The 24244-nt window shown below is 39.8% G+C and overlaps 1 protein-coding gene across 11 annotated transcripts in view; it reads left to right on the top strand.

Moving 5' to 3' along the window:
* Tasp1 (taspase 1) overlaps positions 1–24244 on the top strand; it is a 314575-nt gene that overhangs the window by 240500 nt on the left and 49831 nt on the right. For 8 of the 11 annotated variants that reach the window (XM_045157512.1, XM_045157513.1, XM_045157516.1 and 5 more), the window contains one exon: positions 22609–22719. The exons of the other annotated variants lie outside the window; for them this stretch is intronic. In XM_045157512.1, the coding sequence (XP_045013447.1) occupies positions 22609–22719 (111 nt within the window). The remainder of the gene's footprint in view (positions 1–22608; positions 22720–24244) is intronic. 11 annotated transcript variants of the gene reach the window in all.

Genomic DNA, 24244 nt, shown 5'->3' with positions numbered 1-24244 from the left:
TTCCCCAGTACACACATAAAGTCAGATGCACAAAGTGACACGTGTGCCTGAAGTTTGTTTTCAGCAGTAAGAGACCCTGGTGCATCCATACTGTGCTTAAAAATAATTAAATAAAATAATAAAACCAAAAAGAAGTAGTTCAGTAAAATTCACAACCCAGAATCCTTCAAGGAAAAAGCTGATGAGCTGACTACTAAAGGATTAAAACTTCTCTATTATATATAGAAACAAGTTCACAAGGAATTCTAGATGACTTCAAGGTAGTTTTTAAACTGTGGGAAGTATTTGTTACACATGTGACAATATAGATTATATTATATAATATAGCAAATTAGGAAAAAAGATATTAATATATAGTATAGCAAATTAAGAAAAATAAATGTAGATGAGAAAATTTAAATTTGGGATTATGTTTATTTGCTATGGCAGAAATCCAGCTACAAGGGCATAACAAAATGAGAGTTTTCCTTTTCTCACAATCTATGTCCTCTGGCTGGCACAGTGTATACAATTCATCAAGAGTTTCTAGATTTCTGTTAGGTTCTCATTAGTGGGTTGCTCCATTCTTCATGCCCACAAGATGCTCTTCTACTTCTGGGTACTACATCTGAGACAAATGGCAGTAGCAATAAGATAAATGCTAGAGCCGGGCGTGGTGGCGCACGCCTTTAATCCCAGCATTTGGGAGGCAGAGGTAGGAGGATCACCATGAGTTCAAGGCTACCCTGAGTCTACATAGTGAATTCTAGGTCAGCCTGGACCAGAGTGAGACCTTACCTCAAACAGACAAACAAAAAAAGATAAATGCTAGGTGAATCTGCCATTTGACAGGGCCTGCTAGAAACCCTACCACTTCATAGACGAATAACTGCATGATGTCACTTACTGATGGAATTTAAACAAAGTGATCTCATAAAAGTTATATTGGTTACCAGCTGCTATGGGGAATAGGAAAATATATGTCAGCTTTCTTATTTCTGTAACAAATACCTGAGGTAATTAGTTTACATAAAGGAAAATTTTGGCTCACGGTTTTGGAGGTTTAAGCCCATGGTTAGTTGGCATTGTTGCTTTTGGTCCTGTGGCTACACAACACATAATGTCAGGGAGCATTTAGTGATGCAAAATATAGCTGAGTCATGAAAGAGGAAGAAGAGATTAGAGTCCCACCATTCCCTTCAACAGTATGCCCAAATAACTTCACCTCCTACTAGACTCCACCTTTTAGAGTTTCTGCCAGCTCCCCAAAACACCAAGCCAGAAACTAAACCTTTTACAAGCCTTTGGAATTATACTTAAGATCCAAGCAGAGAATGAGAAGTGGAAAGGAGGGAGGAAGGGGGAAGGAGAGAATGGGAGGAGGGGAAGAAGAAGGAAAGGGAGGGAGGGAAGAAAGGAAGTTGGAGAGGCAGATAACCACACCTGGGATTTTTAATGTGGTTCCTGGGGATAAAACTCAGATGCCCATGTTCAAGGCAGGTATCTCCCCACCTTTGTTCTTGTTTTTTTAAAGTTAGGGGTTTGCATTTTTAATAGGGAATACTCATTATTTCTAGGTCCATCCTCTTTTTCAGCATTTTCTTAGTCATCTGACCATGTGTGTGTGTTTCTCAATGTATATGCAATTCCCCTAAGAGATAATGACATTCAAATGATTTGGATGGTTTCCCAGTGTTAAGATGCTAGCTCTGCAAGCCTGTCAACCAGAGTTCAGAGAATCTTGAAGTTCACAGGCTCGTCTGGTCTTCACAATGGCAAACAAAAATAGATCCTCATGCAAGATGGAAGGAGTGGACCAACACCTCAAGATCATCCTCTTACCTCCATCCACAGACAAGTTATTTTTATTTAATAATAATATTAAAACAGTACACAAACTACATTTAGTAGGCAAGGGTTTTTTATGTTGATGGAACACTGAGAGCTGCCTTCTGACTATAGACTCACTTTTTCTTAATCAAGTTTCCTGTTGGAAGAGGAAGGTTGCTGTCAGGTTTTCAGTGGAGCTTTCCTATTCTGGCTTGTCTGTAATCAAGGTATATAGGCTGCCTGGTAGTAGAGATGAGTCTTTGGAAGGGAAAATACTTGCAGGTCTGTGCATGCTGGAAGTTCATAGAGACATCATGATTATTGGTCCAGTGTCCCAATGTTCTCAGATGAGAAAAGAAGACAAGGTGCACAAAGATCAAGTGGATGATCCCAGTTCAAGAAGAGAGTAATGAATTTAGGACCTTAATTTCCTGTCCCTGTGGCCCTGTGTTCTCTCCATTTGTGTTTTATGCATACTTTTAGATTGATGAATCTAATTATGACACCTCTTCACTTGCCTATGTTCACGGTGGCTCATTTCAGCCTGAAATAAATCCTAAGTCCTTTTTTTCTCTCTTTGTTTTCAGTTATTGACCAGTGAAACCCCACCACTCTGTTTTTACTTGAAAATATTATAATTTGGACTCTGTTACTAAATAAGATTTAATATTCTGATAGATTTATGTTAATATTTCTTTTTGTTTATAACACACAAGCAGTAAGTAGGTGGCTGATTTATATACAGTTCATACCCATAACCTGATGAATGTCCAGATTACACACATTTGATATAAGTGAATGTGTGTTTTACTGTTTGTAATCAGTTATTCCATAGCAGAATAGACAGTCTTTCAACACTCTGAGACTCTTTTATTATGGTGTGTAAAGCTTAGACTCTCTATATTTGTTAATTCATTAGTTTTTACTTTATTCAATTCCTTGAAAATAATGTTGAATTCTTTTTTTTTCATTCTTATTTATTTTTATTTTTATTTTCCCCAATTGTCTACTTGGGAGTAGAGCATTCAGTATAGAGCCCATGTTAATTTTTCTTTTCCTTATCAGTAAGAATAAGAAGGAGTATTTTCTTTAACAGGATCTTTGGAAAGTTTTTTTTCACCTTTATTTTTATTTATTTGAAAGGGAGAGAGAGAATGGGTACATCAGGGCCTCCAACAATTGCAAATGAACCCCAGACACATGTGCCCCCTTTTGCATCTGGCTTACATGGGTCCTGGGGAATCGAACTGAGGTTGTCCTTTGGCTTTGCAGGCAAATGCCTTAATGGCTAAGTCATCTTTCCAGCTGCCATGAAAAGTTTTTAACTTGGAAAATGAATGCCCTGTTACCACTACTGTCCAGTCACTGAATATAAATTGAGCACCAGTTCCAGGTGCTGGGAGGGCTGCCTGGGCAGGTGCAGAGAGAAATCTTGTTCAACATGGTCATCTTAATGTATCTGATCTGTAATGATCATCAACTAGAAGAATGTGCAAGTGTCTTCCTGACATCAATGTTACCACCAAAATGTTCAGATGGAATCTCTGAGGTTGAAAAAGTTTAATCACCTATCTACCATTCATTTTATCTATCTATCGTCTATCTGTTTATCTACTTATCTCAATCTTGCTCAAGAACATATATTTGCTAACTGGAAATTAAAGCCAGATTTTCTGACAGAGTCAGTTCTTTTCTTCCACCTCCTTCCTCCTCTTCCTGTTTTTCCTCCTCTTGTGCCCTTTATCCCTCCCCTCTTCCTATTATTATTTTCTAAAGTGACAATGATAATCTGAGTACTTTTCCTTTAAAAAATTAGAATCTTCAAATATATTGTAGTCATTATTTCATTAAAATATAAAACATAGAGCCAGGTGTGGTGGTGCATGCCTTTAATTCCAGCACTTGAGAGGCAGAGGTAGGAGGATTGCTGTGAGTTCAAGGCCATCCTGAGAATACAATAGTGTATTCCAGGTCATCCTAAGCTAGAGCAAAATCCTACCTTGGAAAATAAAACAAACAAACAAACAAACACACACACTCAGGAGAGATGACTCAGCAGTTAAAGCTGCTTGATTGCAAAGCTTGCTGGTCTGGGTTCAATTCCTCACTACCACATAAAGCCAGATGTACCTGGAAATCATTTACAGTGGCCAGAGATCTTACTGTGCTCAATTTCCCCCTTCTCTCCCTCTCTGTCTCTCCCCCATTCTCTCCTTTCCTTCCCCTCTCATTAATAAAAATATTAAAAATATATAAACTATATACCAGTTTATATATATTTCTACCTTGGTGGAAGTTTCCATGGCATATTGGGATCCTTGCCACTGTTCAGAGCTTGCCTTGTTCCGTGCCATTTTTGTTGGCACACTGCAGTAATATAGGCAGGTGTCTGCAAGGTTTTGAATAGTCTGTGGACAGGGGAAGCAGGAGAATATTTGAATGTTTTGTGTTAACCACTACAGTGCTTAAAGATGAATGAGGCCAGGAGGTATTTCTCTCTCTCTCTTTCTCTCTCTTTCATGTCCCAGATGTCAAGAAGCTTCTGCAGGGTTATCATGAGCTCAAGGTCAGTCTGGGAGGCAGAGTAAGTCTCTGACTCAGAAATAAAAACAAATACAAACAAGCCTCTTGCCTAAGAGCTAGATCTGGAACTGAAAACTAGATTCAAATCATGGGGTATAGTAGTCAGTGTATTACTGACATGAATTAATGAAATATCTGAGAGAATTAATTTACAAAGGAAAGTTTATTTTTGCCTACATTTCTGGAGGTTCCAGTCCACAATCAGACCCATATCTTTGGACAGCAGGTCATGATGGGAGCATGTATCAAAGCAAACTGCTTAAATGAGCAGCTTGGAGTCAAGAGAGATGGCAAAGGGCCAGGGTCTCTGAGTCCCCTCCAAGGGCATATTCCCAAGATTGAAGGAGCTCTCACTAGAGAGCTCTCACCTCTTTACAGGCACTCTTTCCAACTAAAGCAGAGGGAAACATATCCAGGAAAGAGTTCATAAAGTGGGGCTAGGGCAAAATCTAGAAGGATGGCATATAGTAAGTCCATTTTGGCTAGAGCATAGGATATATAAAAATAACATGAGAAATATCTTGTGGAGAGAAAGGAAGGCTAGGCTGGACTAAGGAGTTTGGGCTTCATGTAGGAATTTGGAAGCCAGTGAAGGTTTGTGAGTTGTTTAATAATGTGATCATAGCTGCAACACATACCTCTTATTGGACTAAACTTTCATATGTATTGCTTGAGCTCCTCCCACAAAGATCCTCTGGTTCCCCAGGCTGAAATGTTCTTTTCCTAGATTGTCCTTACCAAAAGAGAATTTTCTGATCCTAGATGTAAAGGTGGCTCTGCCTCAAAGCTCTCCCTCCCCCCCCGACCCATTTTGCTCAAGGTTGGTGTCTTTGTAGTACTTACTGTCTGGATTGGTACCCTTATTGGTTGGTGAGTTCACTGCTTTCCTTCAACCTGCCCAGCTTATTGGTGGTGGTGGTCTCTGGATGTTTCCAGGTCCTTGGCATCTCATTCAAAAAGTGGAAAAGACACACACACACACAAAATAAAGCAACAAGAAACTCTATCAAGAGCAAACAATAGCAGGGCGTGGTGGCTCACGCCTTTTAATCCCAGCACTCAGGCAACAGAGGTAGGAGGATCACGGTGAGTTTGAGGTCACCCTGCAACTACATATTGAATTCCAGGTCAGCCTGGACTAGAGTTAAACCCTACCTTGAAAAACAAAAACAAACTAACAAAAAAGTGAACATTAGTAAAGGATTGAATACACTGGCAAGGGGCAGCAGGCTACTGGGGTGGAAAGTACTCAAGAGCCCTGGTTATTTCCCAGAGTTGCTTTCTATGCAGTGCACAAAGAGAAGGAAATTAGGGGCGTAGTTTGAGTGGTGCTGTGGTTTGATTGGCAGGTTTTGTTTATAGCCTTGTTTCTAAGGTGCTTGTCCCTTCCCATGATGCATATGATCATATGTATACTCAGTTGTGTATAGGCATAAGATGATAAATAGAGGTGCTCTCATAAAAATTTACTTAGAGGACACAGTTTGCCTTACTGTGAATGCACTCAAAACCAGTTCAGAACAGGTAGTTCCCTCTTATTCCAATCCCAGATACATTTACGACTGAACATAAATAACTTTCTCTAGAGAAAAAGAAACCCATTTTATTGTTTGGAGTACAATTCATTGCAGGTGAGGTCCTAGGTTGCCAACAGATGGATAGGTACATTGTTTACGAAAAGAGAGAATTGTCTATGCCAAGTGGAGTCCCAGGCAGCTAAGCTTATTCTTGTGCTCTCTTACCTCACACAGAAACTTTGTTCACTGCTATGCTCCAGTACTTAGACACTCTGCCACATATCATACACCTCCTGAGCTAATTAGAGATGTGAATGACTGCAGCATGCCCCTGAAGAATATGGTGAATAGGAATGCAGAGTCAGAGGCAGTCAAGGGAGTGCTGACAAGAATCAAGATGTCTGGAAGCATTATCTAAGGGGAAGAGGTGAAGAGTTTTTAGCTTGCTGAGCTGTCAGGATCCTAAGGCCAGGTGGTTGACTTGATGGGCAAAGGAATAACTCTCAAGGTGCTGAGCTTGAGTGGTAAGAGTGGCAATACAGCAGGCATATGAAATGTGAGGTGGTTCACAGTTCTTTGTTCTAACAGAGGGTGCTGCGAACGAAGTCCTGTAATTATTTTAGTGTTGGTGGAACAAAGCACCCAACCAAAAGCAGCTGATTGGGAGGTAAGTTGTTTATTTCATGATGGAAAGGGAAGACATGGCAGGGGCAGAGACTGCCATCACATCTGCCGTAGCAGGTGGAAAACAGCAACGGGAAAGGGAGCCTCATTCTAGCAAAGGTGAGCTGGCTATAATACCCATAAGTCTTTCCCCAACAACATGCCTTCTTCAGCAAGGCTCCACCTCCCAAATAGCTGCCACCGGGGTACCAAGCATTCAAAACACATAAGTTTATGTGTTGATATCTGATTCATACTACCACAGGAAACAAGGCTCCTAGACCCACAGCAGGGAGAAGCATCACCCTGTTCATCTGAGGCATGTGTGGAAAGACATCGAACCTCTGATGTATAAAATGGTGGGAGTCTGAACTCTAAAGTGCACAACACAGGCAGGAACCAATTCCTGATGCTGAGATGATTTTCAGTGATTATGAGTTCCTGTCTCCTTTTCCCTTTCTCTGAGAGATAAAGAATTAAAAATTGTATTCTTGCTCACAGTTTAAAGTTGTATTGCTCTTATTTCCAAAATAATAGCTTAAAAAGGTAGTACTTCCCACTGACTTGTAATAAAAATTAGTTCTATCCAGGAATGGCACAAATCCTGAAAACTGAGGCAGGAGAGTTGTCATTTTCAGGCCAGCTTGGGCCTCATCCCAAGAGCCTGTCTCAGGAATCCAGGGGAAAGTAGCCATTGTTCCAGCCTCCTACCTCTCCATCTCTTCTTCCCTGAGGACAATTTCATGATTTTTACTGTTAGCTCTTTATTCTAGAATTTACATTTGTGTTTTTACATAAATGTTAATATTCTTGGTTTTTTAAAATTTTTTATTTTTTTGAGGTAGGGTCTCACTCTAGCCCAAGCTGACCTGAAATTTACTATGTAGTCTCAGGTTGGCCTCAAACTCATAGTGACCCTCCCGAGTCTACATGATCTCCGCCTCCCGAGTGCTGGGATTAAAGGCGTGCACCACCATTCCAGGCTCTTGTTTTTATTTTAGATCATTTTTAGATAGAATATTTAGCTGTTGTCATTCTCACATCATGGAATGCAAGGATTGAGTTTTCTCTTAGTTCCAACACAAATTTGGCATGCACCTCTCAGTGTATTCTACTCCTGTCAATTTTTTAGCTCATCAACACTGAGAGTTTGCATTTTTTTTCTCTAGGTATTTGTATGTGTGCTACATAGTATACTGTGATTCAGTTTCATTGTGATGCTAGAGATTGAACCTGGGCAAATGCAAGAGGCCTCACATATCCTAGGCAAGCACTCTATAACCAAGCTACATCTCCTGCTGCTCATTTTGTATTCATATTTTATTTCATTTTTTATTTTTTGGTATAGTCTTATTCCCTATCCTTTACCCCATGGGTAAATCTCATTTGTTTTGTTTTTTATGTTTGGTCATTCTGTTTTCCCTTCCCCTTGCGAATGCCTTCCTGTTTCTTTTTGGCTGCCTACTCCAGTTTGGACTGTTTGCATGCTCAGCTTGCTCCATAGCAGTGTGTCACCTGGGAGCCCCTTCTTCCTGAATGATTGGGACTCCATGGTTCCAGATATCATTTGCTTCCTTATTTACTACTTTCTTTTGCCAAGGTCCTTTTACCCTGTAGCTTTTTGTTTGTTTGTTTAGTTTTTTCTTTTCCTTTTTCTTTTAAAAAATATATATATTTATTGACATCTTCTATACTTACAGACAACAGACCATGGTATTCCCCTTCCCCTCTTCCCCCTTCACAACTCCATCATATCCCCTCCCTCTCTCCATTAGTCTCTCTTTTAATTTGATGTCATCAGCTTTTTCTCCTATTATGAGAACTTTGTGTAGGTATTGCTAGGCACTGTGAGGTCTTGGATGTTGAGGCCAATTTCTTTCCAGACAGTTGTTTGTAAGGAGTAGCACCCTTCCTTTGGCTCTTACATTCTTTCCGCCACCTCTTCCGCTATGGACCCTGAGCCTTGGAGGGTATGAGATGTTCCAATGCTGAACATTCCTCCGTCTCTTCTTCTCAGTACTATGTTGCCTTTTGGGTCGTCCCAGTGGTCATCGCCATCTGAAAAGAGAACTGTCTCTAACCAGAAGTGAGAGTAGCATTAATATATGAACATTAAGTGTAATGCTTTCAGTGTAGTTTGGTGAGAATAATATATGCATTTACCCAGACAAGAGCAGGCTTTATACCCCTAAGGCTTATGACCTCCCCTGCCATAGGCTTTTGATTAGGTTTTCAGTACCAGGCATGCATTCCCTTCCATAGAGTAGGCCTTAAATCCAGTTAGAGAGCAGTTGGTTTCCCCAAGAGCAGACATGCCACTATTGCACTCGTGCAGTTATTTGGCCTGTTTGACCAAATTTGGGGCTTCCAGTGTCCACTGTTTTCACTGCTGATGACTTCTGTTTCCCATAAGGCTGCACACAGTGCAGCTTTTTCCAGCTTTCAGTTGGCTGGGCTATAGGGAGAAGGTTATCTGCTCGGCACCAGCCTGATTTCTCAGTGACTTTGCCTGTCAGGCACGTGAAGTCTTCAGCAATAGCATCTTACCATGTCTTTCTCACTGGAAACCAAGGGCCTTGGCAATAGCCTATAATGTTTTGAGGCAGTGGGGCCTCTCTGGTCAGCAACTCACTGGAAGGTATCCCCTCCCTGTCACTGAAATTTTTCTAGTAACAATTTATGACTTCTGGATGTGCCATTATTCAAAAAAGTAGATTTTCAAATGCCTTACTCAGAATATCTTGAATTTTAATTGACCCTCCCCCCTTCTTTTATACAATCTCTTCCTTTGACTTTGCTTAGGCTATTCTCCTCCCTGTAATATGTTCTTCTACTTACATATATACAATACCATCCTCTAAAGTCCTTCCCTTTCCTCCCTATCTTATAGCCTTTTTTTCTAGATTATGGGCCTCTGTTACTGCTTTTGGTTCCAGCTCACACAGAAGTCTACATTTGTAGCTAGGATCCACATATGAGAGAGAACATGCGATGTTTGGCTTTCTGGGCCTGGGTTACCTCACTTAATGTAATCCTTTCCAGATCCATCCATTTCCCTGCAAATATCATTTTTCTTTACCTCTGAATTGAACTCCATTGTGTGAATGTACCACATCTTTATTAGCCATTCATGTGTGGACAGACATCTAGGCTGGTCCCATTTCCTATTGTGAATAGAGCAGCAAGAAACATGATTGTGCAAGTATCTCTAAGGCAGTGAGAATAGTCATTAGGATATATACCTAGGAGTGCTATAGCTGGATCATATGGTAAATATATGTTTAGCTATCTCAAGAGCCTCCACACTGATTTCCACAATGGCTGTATCAGATTTCATTTTCACCAAAAGTATAGAAGGATTCCCCTTTTACCACATCTTTGCCAACATTGATTATCACTTGTTTTCTTGATGGTAGCCATTCTGACAGAGAAATGGAATCTCAAGTAGTTTTAATTTGCATTTCCCTGATGGCTAAGGATGTAGAACACTTTTTTTTTTAGATGTTTATATGCCATCTGTATTTCTTTTGATGGGAACTCTGTATTTAGTTCCTTAGATTTCTTATTGTTCTGTTTTTTGAGTTCTTTGTATATTCTGGATACTAGTCCCCTGTCAGATGTATAGCTGGCAAAGATTTTCTCCCATTCTGTAGGTTATCTCTTTGCTGTGTTCACAGTGTCCTTTGCTGTACAAAAGCTTTGCAGTTTCATGAAATACCAGTGGTATGATTAGTGGTTTTATTTTCTGAGCAATTGAGGTTATATTCAGAAAGTCAATATCTATGCCAGTATGTTAAAGGGTTTCCCCTACTTTTTTCCTCTAGAAATTTCAGATTTTCAGGTCTGATATTAAGGATCCTGATCCACTTGTATTTTGTTCTTATGCATGGAGAAAGACAAGAATCTATTTTCATCTTTCTACGTGTAGATATCTAGTTTTCCCAGCACCACTTGTTGAAGAGGCTGTCTTTTCTCCAATGAATGTTTTTAGCATTTTTGTCAAAAATCAGATGACTGTAGCTGCCTGGATTAACATCTGGGTCCTCAATTCTGTTCCTTTGACCTACATGTCTGCCTTTGTGCCAATTCCATGCTGTTTTTGTTACTGTGCCTATGTAGCTTAAAATCTGGTATGGTGATACCACCAGCCTTATTTATGTTGCTCAAAAGCGTTTTGGCTATTCGAGGCTTTTTGTGCTTCCAAATGAATTTTAGAATTGTGTTTTCTATTTGTGTGAAGAATGCCATTGGAATTTTAATGGGGACTACATTAAACATGTAGATAGCTTTTTTTGGTAAAACTGACATTTTTCACAATATTGATTCTTCTAATCCAAGAACATGGATGTCTTTCCATTTCCTTGTGTCTTCTGCAATTCCTTGATTGAGTGATTTAAAGTTCTCATTGTAGAGATCCTTCATTACCTTAGTTAAGTTTATTCCAAGGTACTTTATTTATTTATCGAGACAGTTGTGAATGGGACATTCCCTGATTTCAACCTCCGTATGTTTGTTGTATATAGGAAAGCTCCTGATTTCTGTGTATTTATTTTGTATGCTGCTAAATTGCTAAAAGTGTTTATCAACTCTAAGTTTGCTGGTAGAGTTTTTAGGGTCTTTTATGTATAGAATCATGTAATCTGCAAATAGTGATAATTTGATCTCTTCCTTTCCAATTTGTATCCCTTTTATGATTGTCTCTTGCCTTATTGCTTTACCTAAGACTTCCAGTACCATATTAAATAAAAGTAGGGACAGTGGACACCTTGTTTTGTTCCTGAATTTAGTGGAAAAGCTTCAAGTTTTTTTCCATTTAGTATTATGTTAACTGTAGGTTTGTCATAAGTAGCCTTTATTATGTTGAGATATGTTCCATAATAGTTTTACCATGAAAGGATGTTAGATTTTGTCAAATGCCTTTTCTGCATCTATTGAGATGATCATGTGATTTTTGTCCTTCAGACCATTTATATGATATATTACATTTATCAGTTTGTCTATGTTGAACCATCCCTGCATCCCTGTGATAAAGCCAACTTGGTCAGGGTGAATAATCTTTTTGATATATTCTTGTATTCCATATGCCAATATTTTGTTCAGAATTTTTCCATCTATGTTCATGAGGAAGCTTGGTCTGAAATTTTCTTTTTTGGTTATGCCTTTGCCTGATTTTAGTATGAGGGTGATCTGGCTTCAAAGAAGGAGTTCGGTAGAATTCCTTCCTTTTCTATTTTATGGAAAAGTTTGAGAAGCATTGGTGTTAGTTCTTCCATGAAGGTCTGGTAAAATTTACCAGTGAATACATCTGGACCTGGACTGCTTTTAGTTGGGAGACTTGTTATAACTGCTTGTTATAGGTCTATTTAAATGGTTTATCTCATCTTGACTTAATTTTGGTAAGTCATATGAATCAAGGTTCAACATATCTCTGTCATTCCAATTCTGCCCCTCCAGCTAGGCTACTCATAGTTCTGGAAAACTTCATTGAGGTTGGCTGCTTTTCTTTAGCAGCCATCTTGTGTTCCCGGCATCTCCACTGGGTCTCCACTGTAATCCATGGTTCCAGTTCTCTCAGATTTTCAAACTTAGAGGCATATTTATTATTAAAGTATATCATTATAACATAATTTTCTAAATTTTGTTACCTGTTGTAATGGTGCCTTTTTAATCTCCAGTCTTACTAATTTTTGTCTCTTCTCTCTTCTGAGCAAGCTTTCTAGGGGTTGATCAATCTTGTTTATTCTTTCAAAGAACTAACTCTTTGTTTTACTGATTCTTTGGATTTTTTTATGGGGGGTTCTATTTCATTAATTTCTGCCATAATCTTTATTATTTCTTCTTGTCTACTGATTTTTGGTTTGCCTTGTTTTTACTTTTCCAAGGCCTTAAGGTGAAGCATTGAATTGTTTAACTGTGAACTCTGATTTTTTTCCCAAATTTTTATTAAAAAATTCCATGATTATAAAAAAAAGATCCAATGGAGGGTATTATCATGGATATACCCTCCCCCCCTTTCCGCTTTGAAACTCCATTCTCCATCATATCCCCTCCCCATCTCAAATCAGTCTCTCTTTTATTTTGATGTCATGATCTTTTCCTCCTCTTATGATGGTCTTGTGTAGGTAGTGTCAGGCACTATAAGGTCAGGGATATCCATGCCATTTTGTGTTTGGAAGGAGCATGTTGTAAGGAGTCCTGCCCTTCCTTTGGCTCTTACATTGTTTCTGCCACCTTAGACCCTGAGCCTTGGAAGGTATGATAGAGAGATGGCAGTACTGAGCACTCCAGTCACTTTTTTCCAGCACCATGATACCTTCTGAGTTGTCCCAAGGTCACTGCCATCTGAGAAGAGAAGATTCTCTACCAAAAGTGAGAGTAGCATTAATATAAGGGTATGAATATTAAAAGAAGTGCTTACTGGACAGTTTGATAAGCATAGTATATACATTTAGCCAGACAGCAGCAGACATTACACCCCTAGGGCTCATGTTAAGTTTCCAGTATCAGGGATGTATTCCCTCCCATGGAGCAGGCCTCCAGTCCAATTAGAGGGCAGTTGGTTTCCATCATGATAGATGTGACATTATTGCACCTGTTGGTTCATTTGGCCTGGCTGGCCAAATATAAGGCTCACATGGTCCACTATTGAGTATCTTCATTGGTGAGTTTTCTTTCTCCTATTAAACTGTATTCAGAGTGGCTTCTTCTAGCTTTCTGTCAGCTGGTCTACATGGAGGAAGTTATCAGCTCAGTTCCAGCAGGATTTCTCAGTGACCTTGCAGCCCAAGTATGTGGAGCTTTCAGTAGTAGGGTCTTACCATCTATTCCTGGTTGGAAACCAAGGGTCTCAGCAATGGCATATAATGTTTTGGGGGCATCAGGGACCTCCCTGGCCAACAACTCACTGGAAGGTATCCCATCCCTGGCACTGAAAATTTTCTAGCAACAATCTATGGCTCCTGAGTATTCGATTGTCCAAAAAAGTAGGATTCCATATGATTTATTTATATCTCCATAGATTTTGATTAGCCCTCCCTCCACCTTTCCTTTACTTGATCTCTTCCCCTGACATCACTTTGGGCCTTTTCACCCCCATTAATCTAGTCTTCTACTTACATATATATAACACTATCCTATTAAGTATGCCCCTCCGTTCCTTTCTCTTCCCTTTATATCTCTTTCCTAGCTTACTGGCCTCTGCTACTGAGATTTTTCCTTCTCACACAGAAGCCCAGTCATCTGTAGCTAGGATCCACATATGAGAGAGAATGTGTGACACTCACCTTTCTGGGCCTGGGTTGCCTCGCTTAGGATAATCCTTTCCAGATCCATCCATTTTCCTGCAAATTTCATAACTTCACTTTTCTTTACCACTGAGTAGAACTCCATTGTATAAATGTGCCATATCTTCATTATCCACTCATCGGCTAAAGGATATCTAAGCTGGTTCCATTTCTCATCTATTGTGAATTGAGCGGCAATAAACATGGTTGAGTAAGTATTTCTAAGGTAATACGATGCGTCCTTATAATATATGCCTAGGAGTGCTATAGCTGGGTCATATGGTAGGTCAATTTTTAGCTGTCTTAGGAACCTCCACATTGATTTCCACAATGGCTAGACCAGATTGCATTCCCACCAACACTGTAGAAGGATTCCTCTTTTTCCACATCCTTGTCAGCATTTATGGTCATTTGTTTTCATAATGGTAGCCAATCTGATAGGAGTGAGATGGAATCTCAACATAGTTTTAATCTACATTTCCCTGATGACTAGGAATGTAGAACATTTTTAGATGCTTATATGCCATTCATATTTCTCCTTCTTGAGAACTCTCTATTTAGTTCCACAGCCCATGTTTTAATTTGGCCTGGCTGGCCAAATATAAGGCTCACATGGTCCACTATTGAGTATCTTCATTGGTGAGTTTTCTTTCTCCTATTAAACTGTATTCAGAGTGGCTTCTTCTAGCTTTCTGTCAGCTGGTCTACATGGAGGAAGTTTTAATTGGCTTGTTTGATTTCTTATTAATTTTTTGAGTTCTTTGTATATCCTAGATATTAGTCCTCTATCAGATGTATAGGTGGCAAAGATTTTTTTCCCATTCTGTAGGTTACCTCTTTGCTTTATTCACAGTGTCCTTTGCTGTATAAAATCTTTGTAATTTCATGAGGTCCCAGTGGTTAATCTGTGGTTTTATTGCTTGAGCAATTTTGGTATGTTATATCATCTTCATCATTTGATTCTATAAATTTATTGTTTTCCTTTTTGATATATTCAATGAACCATTGCTCATTCAATAGTGTGCTGTTTATTCTCCATGAATTTCTGTATGCTCTGTAGCTTTTCTTGTTGCTGTTTTGCAGTTTAATCCCATTGTGGTCAGATAGAGTACAAGGGATTATTTGAATTTTCCTGTATTTGTTGAGATTTGTTTTGTGTTCTAATAGATGGTGTATGTTTACGTCAGGTTTACATTGAAGGTAGAAATCACCCAACCAAGAGCAGATTGTGGGGAAAAGAGGTTTATTTTGGCTTACAGGATTGAGAGGAAGCTCCATGATGGCAGGGGGAAATGATGCCATAAGCAGAGGCTGGACATCACCCCCTGGCCAACATAAGGTGGACAATAGCAACAGGCGAATGTGTCAAACACTGACTTGGGGAAACTGGCTATAACACTCAAAAGCCTGTCCCCAACAATACACTCCCTCCAGGGGGCATTAATTCCCAAATCTTCATCATCTGGGAACCTATCATTTACAACACTGAAATTTTTGGGGGACACCTGAATCAAACTGCCACATTCTGCCCCTGGTCTCATAAACTATTAACCATCCATGATGTAAAATTTAATGCATTCAGTCAAACTTTCAAGGTCCCCATAGTTTTTATCAATTCCAATGATGTTCATATATCCCCATAGTCCCAAGATCTTTAAACTGAGCCATAATACCAAAAATAATACCAAAAATGGCACAGAATAAACATGCACACTGCAAAAGATGGCATTGGGCATAGCAAAGAAACATTCAGCCAATACAAGATTTAAAACAACCAGGGCAAAAATCAAACTCTCTTAACTCCAAATCCAACAACTCTAGCCAGTGACAAATCTCCAAGTCTGATAATTCTAACCAGCAACATGTCCCTGGCTTTCCAATTCCACCCCTCCAGCTAGGCTTCTTACAGTCCTAGAAAACTTCATCAGGACTGGTAGCTTTCCTTAGCAGCCATCTTGTGGTCCCAACATCTCCATGGGGTCTCCACTGCAATCCATGGTTCAGTCTCATGGCCTCTTGGGGTCTCCATGCAGGCAACCAGCAAACCTGCTTCACATTGCCCATGGCCATTTCCAAAACACAAGACCATGTTGCAAACTCATTGACCCTCTCTTTCCTCCATTTCTTATACTCCACTGTACCAGGTAGGGTGCCAATTTGTTAATCCGGGGGCAGGGGTGGAGAATAAAACAGACTTTGAAGAACAGGACACTCCTTGAGCACTCAGACACCTTCAAAAGAGCCTACATTCTTCCTGTTGCCCCATTGCAGGTCAGCTAGCCCAGTATCAAAGTTTGTAATCTCTCAATTGCAGCTGAGCAAGCAACAGTTCACCCAAAGATTTTTCTTTCTGTGCCATATCCCTCTGCATAAGCCAGTTCATTTCTACGCAAAGCAACCCTGTACAACTTCTCAGGACACGGACATAACAGCAACCTTTTTTTTTTTTTAAATTATTTATTTATTTATTTGAGAGCGACAGACACAGAGAGAAAGACAGAGATAGAGGGAGAGAGAGAGAATGGGCGCACCAGGGCTTCCAGCCTCTACAAACGAACTCCAGACGCGTGCGCCCCCTTGTGCATCTGGCTAACGTGGGACCTGGGGAACCGAGCCTCGAACCGGAGTCCTTAGGCTTCACAGGCAAGCGCTTAACCGCTAAGCCATCTCTCCAGCCCAACAGCAACCTTTTTACACAAACTCCAGCCCAGTCCAAACAAAGCTCTTTCACGCCTTCATAAGCCAAACCTCACAGTCCATATTTCTTACTGCATTCAGGTCTTTCAGCTCTGACCAGAATAGTTCAACAAGCTGTACTTACACCACTGCAAGGCATCTGTTAGGCCAAGGTTTCAAAACCTTCCACATTCCTCTTGAAAATCAGCTCCAAAAGGCCAAAGCCACACCATCAGGTGTCTAGCAGCAATCCCACTCCTTGGTACCACTTTACTGTTGCAGTCAGGTTCACTTTGCTGGTAGAAATCACCCAACCAAGAGCAGCTTGTGGGAAAAAAAGAGGTTTATTTTGGTTTACCATCTCAAGGGGGGAAGCTCCATGATAGCAGGGAAAACAATGGCATGATCAGGGGGTGAACATCACCCCTAGCCAACATAAGGTGGACCATAGCAACAGATGAGTGTGCCAAACACTGGCTTGGGGAAACTGGCTATAACACCCATAAGCCACCCCCAACAATACACTCCCTCCAGGAGGCATTAATTCCCAAATCTCTTATCAGCTGGGAACCTAGCATTCAGAACACCTACTTTATGGGGGCACCTAAACCAAACTACCACAGTTTATTTTAGAAAATGTTCCATGTGCTGCTGAGAAAAATGTATATTCTGCAGTCTTTGGATGGAATGTTTTTTGGTATCTGTTAGGTCCATTTGTTCCATGACATCATTTAATTCAGATGTCCCTGTGTTAATATTTTGCCGTGATGACCTATCTCTTGATGGGTGTGGAGTACTGAAGTCACCCACTACAATTGTGTTTGATGTTATCTGTGACCTTAAGTCTCTTAGAGTTTGCTTGATGAAACTGGGACCCCCCATGTTAGGTGTTATACATATTTAGGATTGTAATGTCTTCCTGCTAGAGAGTTCCTTTAATCAGTATAAAATGACCTGCTTTATCTTTCCTCACTAATGTTGGTTTGAAGTCTTAGGATAGCAATCCCTGCTTGTTTCCTAGGCCCATTTGCTTGAAATACTGTTTTTCATCCTTTCGCCCTAAGGTGGTGTCTATCTTTTATTGAGAGGTGAGTTTCCTGGAGGCAACAAATGGGAGGATCCTGCCTTTTAATCCAGTCTGCAAGCCTGTGTCTTTTGGTTGGTACATTAAGGCCATTGATATTAAGAGTTATTATGGAAAGGTATGCATTTATTCTTGCCATTCTTCTTATTTTGTAGTGTTTCCTATTTTTCCTTTACTTGTTTCTTTTACTGTTATTTGAGTACAGTTTATTTTTTCCTGTTTCCTCCTTTGTGTGTTTTGCTTTCTCTTAAGCGTTAGTATTCCTTCAAGTACTTTCTGTAGAGCTGGTTTAGTTGTCATAAATTCTTTAGCCTGTTTTTGTTGTGGAATGTCTTTTTCTCCATCAATTTGGATAGGTAGCTTTGCAGGATAATGTGATCTTGGTTGACAGTTGTTATTTTTCAGAACTTGGAATACAGCATTCTAAGCCCTTCTGGCTTTTAAAGTTTGTATTGAGTAATCTGCAGTTATTCTGATGGGCTTGCCTTTATAGGTGACTTGCTTTTTCTCTCTGCTTTTGGTATATTTTCTTTTTTTTTTTTTTTAATCTGTGTTTTTTTTTTTAATTTTTATTAGCATTTTCCATGATTATAAAAAAAATCCCATGTTAATTCCTTCCCTCCCCCCCACACTTTCTCCTTTGAAATTCTATTCTCCATCATATTACCTCCCCATCACAATCATTGTACTTACATATATACAATATCAACCTATTAAGTACCCTCCTCCTTTCCTTTTGGTATATTTTCTTTGGTTTGTGTGTTTAGTAGTTTAATTACAACATGGCAAAGAGAGGGTTTTTTTTTCCAGGTTTTGTCTGTTTGGTGTTCTAAAAGCTTCTTATATCTGCATTGGCATTGCTTTCCCAATTTGTGGAAATGGTTCTTCTATGATTTTGTTGAAAATAACTACTAGGCCTCTGAATTGAAGTTCTTCTCCTTCTGTTATACCCTGAATTCTTATGTTTGATCTTTTTATAGTGTCCTGGATATCTTGAAATTTCCATTCATACCTTGCTATTAGCTTGTCCTTCTCAATGTTGGACTGTATTAGATCTGTTACCTGATCTTCTAGTTTAGATATTCTGTTCTCTCCTTCATCCATTCTAGTGGTGAGATTTTCCACAGTTTTTAATTTCACTGACTGTATGCTTCAGAGCCTGGTTTTTCTTCAGTATTTCTATTTCCTTACTCATGTCTTGTAATGACCTCCTTATTTCATTAAGCTGGTTTCCTGTGTTCTCTTTCCGAAGTTTGTTTTCTTCTTTAATTCTCTTCATTTCTTCTCTGATTTCTTTGAGCATAGATACCATCCTTTTTTTGAAATCTTTGTCGGGAATTTCATCTAAAACAGTCTCATTGGTGATCTTTTCTGATGGACTTGTAATTTTTGGTTGAACTGTATTGACTTGATTATTTGAATTTCCTGTAATAAAATGTAGTGACTTTTGCATCCTGAATTGATTTGATGCTTGGGTTTTCTATTTATCTGCAGTGTTCCTAGAGGTAACAATCTACCTTTATATACCCTCAGGATATGAGTTCAAGGAGCCAGGTGTAGCTCTTGTCCCCCAATCCAGCCATAGAAGTAATCCTAGGTGTTTGAATTTGCTTGCTAAGCAAGTGTTCTAGCGGACTGGGTAGAACAATTTACTGGCAAATTCTGAACTTCAGCTGAGCAACATACATAGTCAATAAAAGTACAAAGTTTGCAAGTGTGGGGATTAGAACTAACAGATAGTCTTATAAATCCAAAATTCCTAAGGGTGTGTTTTGTTCTACACCCTTAATCTTGTCTGCTGGGAAGTAGAGATTTCTGTTCTCAATTGGGTTCCAGGTCAACCTGGATCTGAATCAGAACCTGCCCCTCATAACAACAAAACTAAAAGACAGAGGCCATATAAATATGAAAGCATCAAAGGCAACAATATTCAACCCCCAAATACAGGTTTTTGAAAATGGTAAAACCAACCGAGAATATATAACCCATAACCTGCCCTGACAGGGAAAGAGAGATTAGCTCTTCCAATGCAGGCCTATGTACCTACTTTTTTCTTTCCTTCCTTCTTTCTTTCTTTCTTTCTTTCTTTCTTTCTTTCTTTCTTTCTTTCTTTCTTTCTTTCTTTCTTTCTTTCTTTCTTTCTTTCTTTCTTTCTTTCTGTCAATCAGCCTCTTTACCTTTTGGGGTAGCTTCCAATCTCACCAATGCTGAATGCCCACCTTGATCCCTCTGTGTGTGTTGTGGAGCTGGATCTCTGATCGGCTGTACTGTCACTGGGGTCTGAATGCTGTAGGTTCGTGGTTCTGATGGTGGGGATGGGAGAGTTCAGACTGGAGTTGCTCTCACAGTTCTACCTGAGTCCCTTTAGTAGCTCTTTAGTTGAACTTAGCTGGCTTTCCTTAAGATTTTTTAATTCTGCAAGGAGGTTGATGAAATTGAAAAATCCCTTATTTGGGCTCTGCTGCTGCTGCTGCTTGTCGTGCTTGGTGGCGGGTGCACAGATTGCACAGATCAGGCCACAAGCACCTCAGTGGGACTGTGGCTGTTTTCCTTCTTTCTGGTCAATCTTGGTCTCTCCAGCTTCTCATCTCTGTCTAAGAATAGCCTATACTCCTTCACTCTTCAGAAGAAGAGTGTATTTTGCTGGGGTTTTGCTTAAATCCCTCCCTAGGCTGGTTTGGCATGGCTCCTATGCCACCATCTTACTGGGAAGTCCCCATTCTGTAGCTTTTCGAGAAAGAAAGCACAGGAGACAAAAATCTTTGAGAGATTTAGAATTTATTGGTATTCACTTTTGCTTTTAGAAATCAATGCCATTATGATCTTTTTGACTTCTTTGTATACTTTTTCTATCTTGGAGGTTTGAAGGCCTTTCTCACTTAGTATCTTGTTGCTTACAATAGCATCTGTAATAGTACAGTGATATCCACATGGGCCCTTTGTTCATGACTTTGACTGAGTGATGTATGGCTGGTTTTTGTCAGTCTTAGCATTCATCCTTCAGTTGTTGGGAAAAAATTTAAATTATTCTCCAAAAAGTTTTTTACTTTTTTATTCTCTTCCTAAAACTCTAGTTACTCAAATGTCAGACGTTCTTGCTGGATCGGCTTTTACTTCTAATTCCTGATACCTCTCCTCTCCTCCCTTCCCTCTCTTTCATTTTATTACTCTCAATCTCACTCTCCCTTTGACCTTCTCCATCCCTTCCCCCTACCTCCTTCTTTCTTGTGTCTCAGTGCTGGTCATCAAACTCAGGGCTTTGGCAGGCACTCTACCACTAAACTATACCTGCAACTCCATTTTTTTTTCTTTTGCTTTCTTTCTGTTCAGCCCCTCCCCCTTTTTTTTTTCTAGTTTCTGTTTCATCTTTTTGTTTTGGGTTCTTTCTTTCCTACAACAGAGGTAAATATCTAGTGATCATAGGCTGTCTGCTAAGTACCCAGAAACATAGGAAAACCCTCTTGTTTGTGAGTCACACTGTCACCTGGAAGCCCTTAAGGCAAGGACAGGTTGCTTTTTTTGTGTGTCTCTTAAGTAGGTCTTTCTTCCTCTATTTGTTGGGTTAGGGATATTCGACCTCATGCTCAGAGGCTCTCAGCCCAATGGTTAAAGCATACTTTAATAGTAAGACTCTCACTTCAGCCTCTTGTCTTTTTAGCATGCAGCCTTGTTCTTGCCCTGAGCTGAGCCTGAATATGTTGGTATCAATAATAGGCTTAAGAATACTTAGTTTCTTCTCTAGTAGGAAACCTGGGCTCTAGATTGGGGCTGGTAAACTTTTTGCAAAAGAATGCAAGAATAAAAATCATGGGCCTTGCAGGCTGCATCATGGCTTTTGTCACATATTCTATTTCTCCATTCCTCTTCTCTTCCTACTCTCCTTTCCCCACATACTTTTTAATAATCACTTTAAATGTTGAAACATAATCCCTAGCAGGTTACAGTTTTCTGACTGTTGGTTCAGAGGATACCTTTAGACATTCAACCAACCATCTTCATTTCATCTCGGCCTTTAGAAGAGATTGAAACTTCTGATTTCTGATACATTGTTTTATTTTATAGATAAACCAGTGCTGGAAAGCTACTTGGGTTTGAGATTTCCTGTATCTGCAAGGTGTATAAAATAACTCACTCATTTCCCATTTCCTAAATATCAGACATTTTTTTCCTCCTCTGCCGTTTTCTTTGCACATCATTGGTTCATCCTTTGCCCCCTTGTTTTCCTTTTCCATCCATTGCTCTGATTTAAGGAAGGAGTGGAGATAATTGTGTGTACTTAATCTACTAAATTTAACCAAAAGTTTCCCCCATCCAGTTTGGTTGGTTTTTATTTTTACTACTTTCTTTGATAATTCTTGGGTTAATTTTGCATTTGTTCTCCACGTGCTCATTTGATATGCCAGATGGCTTGAAAATATCCTTAGGGAAACAAAATGAGGGATTTTAAAATGTAATGTTCTTGAAATGCTTATAGTGGCTCAGTGTGTGAGATCTCAAGGAGGCTAACCCTCATAATAGACATGCAGTTTGCCCCTCATTTGTATAAACCATCAGGAGCATTTTTAAATATTTGTAATAAACTTTGTAATTTATTGTTTAAAATTGAATTTAAGGTAGTAAATCAAAGCTTTTGGTGGTATGCCCCTGGCATCAGGGAGAGCTTGGTAAGGGATCCCTAAGAGCTGATCAAAGGATGGTGCTGCATTTGGTGCTTTCATCTGGTGATGTTTCTGATTCCATTCTGAACACAGTACTCCCTCCCCTACTCACATTGTCTTGGCAGCATCTGGCACTGTCTTTGCCAAATGGCCTCAGTTCAGGCATAAGTCTCCTTTGCTATCAGGTCTATCTGAGGTATGAATAATAATGATTGTTAGAAAATGGGCATCTTTCAAGTTCTTATTACCACATTTTGCTCTTATAATCAAATGAAAATTGAAAATGAAAAAAGAATCAAATCCCTGAAAGATGACTGCCAGTCCTTTCTGCTCAGGTTCCCCCTTCCTCGCCAGTGAAGATGGTGTGCTCGGTGGAGTGATTGTTCTCCGGTCATGCAGGTGCTCTGCAGAGGCTGACTCCTCCCAGAATAAGCAGACACTTCTCGGTGAGTTGGACATACATTTACTGTGAGGTTTTCTTTTCTCATTTTCTTCACAGCGTGAAAAGGCTGATGTCCTTAAGTCAGTACTTTTAAGCTACTCTATCCCACTGATCTTTTTCTATAGATAAATTTACAAAAGATGAATGTTTGTTTTTAAGTGCAAACTAGAGCATATTTTTCAAGTGAGCTTAAGACCTAGACCTTCAGTAAAGTCTTAGTACGATGAACACTAGACCATATCTTGCTTCCTTGTCTTATCCCAGAGCTTTAGAGGTGACCCATATCAATATATGTTGTAACACAGGGACAAGCTTCTCCCAATTTCTTCCTCAAAAGGGATAAGACTATGAAAGAGCTACTGGTCTAGAAGTCAGTACTGGCTCCATGGCCTGTTAGCTCTTGCATTGGGCATACAGTTCCATGTTACTTACTCCTCTAAAAAATAAGACATTTTCCCTGCCCTCCTCATAAAGCTGTGGTGAGGGAGAGTCAAGAGAGTATATTTGCAGATTTACAGATGTATGGACCTGTATCTAGCCCAGCACACAGTAGACATGAAGCCAGCTCCCCATCCATTTGTCAAGCCATAGGTAGTCACATCTCTTGTGACTACCTATGGGTTGCTTTTTATTAATCTATTCATCTAGAGAGGAACTTCTTAAAAATATGCATAATGGGGCTGGGGAAATGGCTTAGTGGTTAAGGCATTTGCCTGTGAAGCCTAAGGACCATGGTTCCATTCCCCAGGACCTGCGTAAACCAGATGCACAAGGGGGCACATGTGTCAAGAGTTCATTTGCAGTGGCTAGAGGCACTGGCATGCCCATTCTTTCTCTCTGTCTTCCTTTATCTTTCTTTCTCTCTGCCTGTCAAATAAATAAATAAAAATATGTATAATAGGGGCCTATTTAATTAAAGTATACATAGATTCACGAACATGCTAAAATCATAACTCCACCTTCTTGATGAATTGTCACAAATTGAACCTGCCCCATGTAATCAATACCCAGTTTTTAAAAATAGAACTTTACTGCTACCCACAAAGACCCCTGTGACCTATTCCTAGTCTCTCTCTACTTCAGATTATACCAATATGCTGACTTCCAACAGCATGGTTGGTTTTGCCCGGTTGTACATGTTATATAAATGGAGTCATAAAGAATGTACTGTGGTGTCTGATCTTCAGTGGATACCTCACACTGCATGACAAATAAAGGTGCTACTTCGCATCATTAGGCAGCACTGTCAGTCTTAGTTCTCATCAGTGGATCATGGATTTCTTCTCTCAGCTTCTCTGGGACCAACCTCACCACTATTTTTTTGTGTTGTGATCTTCAGCCACTTTTTTCTGACTCCAAAGAGCCTCAGCTTCAGGCTTCCCTCCTTTGTCATCTCACTCCCACCTGTGGACCACCACCTGAGCATTGTCTCTCTGTGCAGCTGGCCTGAGAACCTAAGCACAGGCCCCAAGCCAGGGGCAATCAGGAAAAAAAAAACAATGTCTCTGCAGTAAAACAGAACATAAATA

The sequence above is a fragment of the Jaculus jaculus genome, chromosome 8 (genome assembly GCF_020740685.1).
Source record: "Jaculus jaculus isolate mJacJac1 chromosome 8, mJacJac1.mat.Y.cur, whole genome shotgun sequence".
NCBI lineage: Eukaryota > Metazoa > Chordata > Mammalia > Rodentia > Dipodidae > Jaculus > Jaculus jaculus.
The sequence above is the reverse complement of the archived record's forward strand: the minus strand, read 5'-3'. Positions and strand labels throughout refer to the sequence as shown.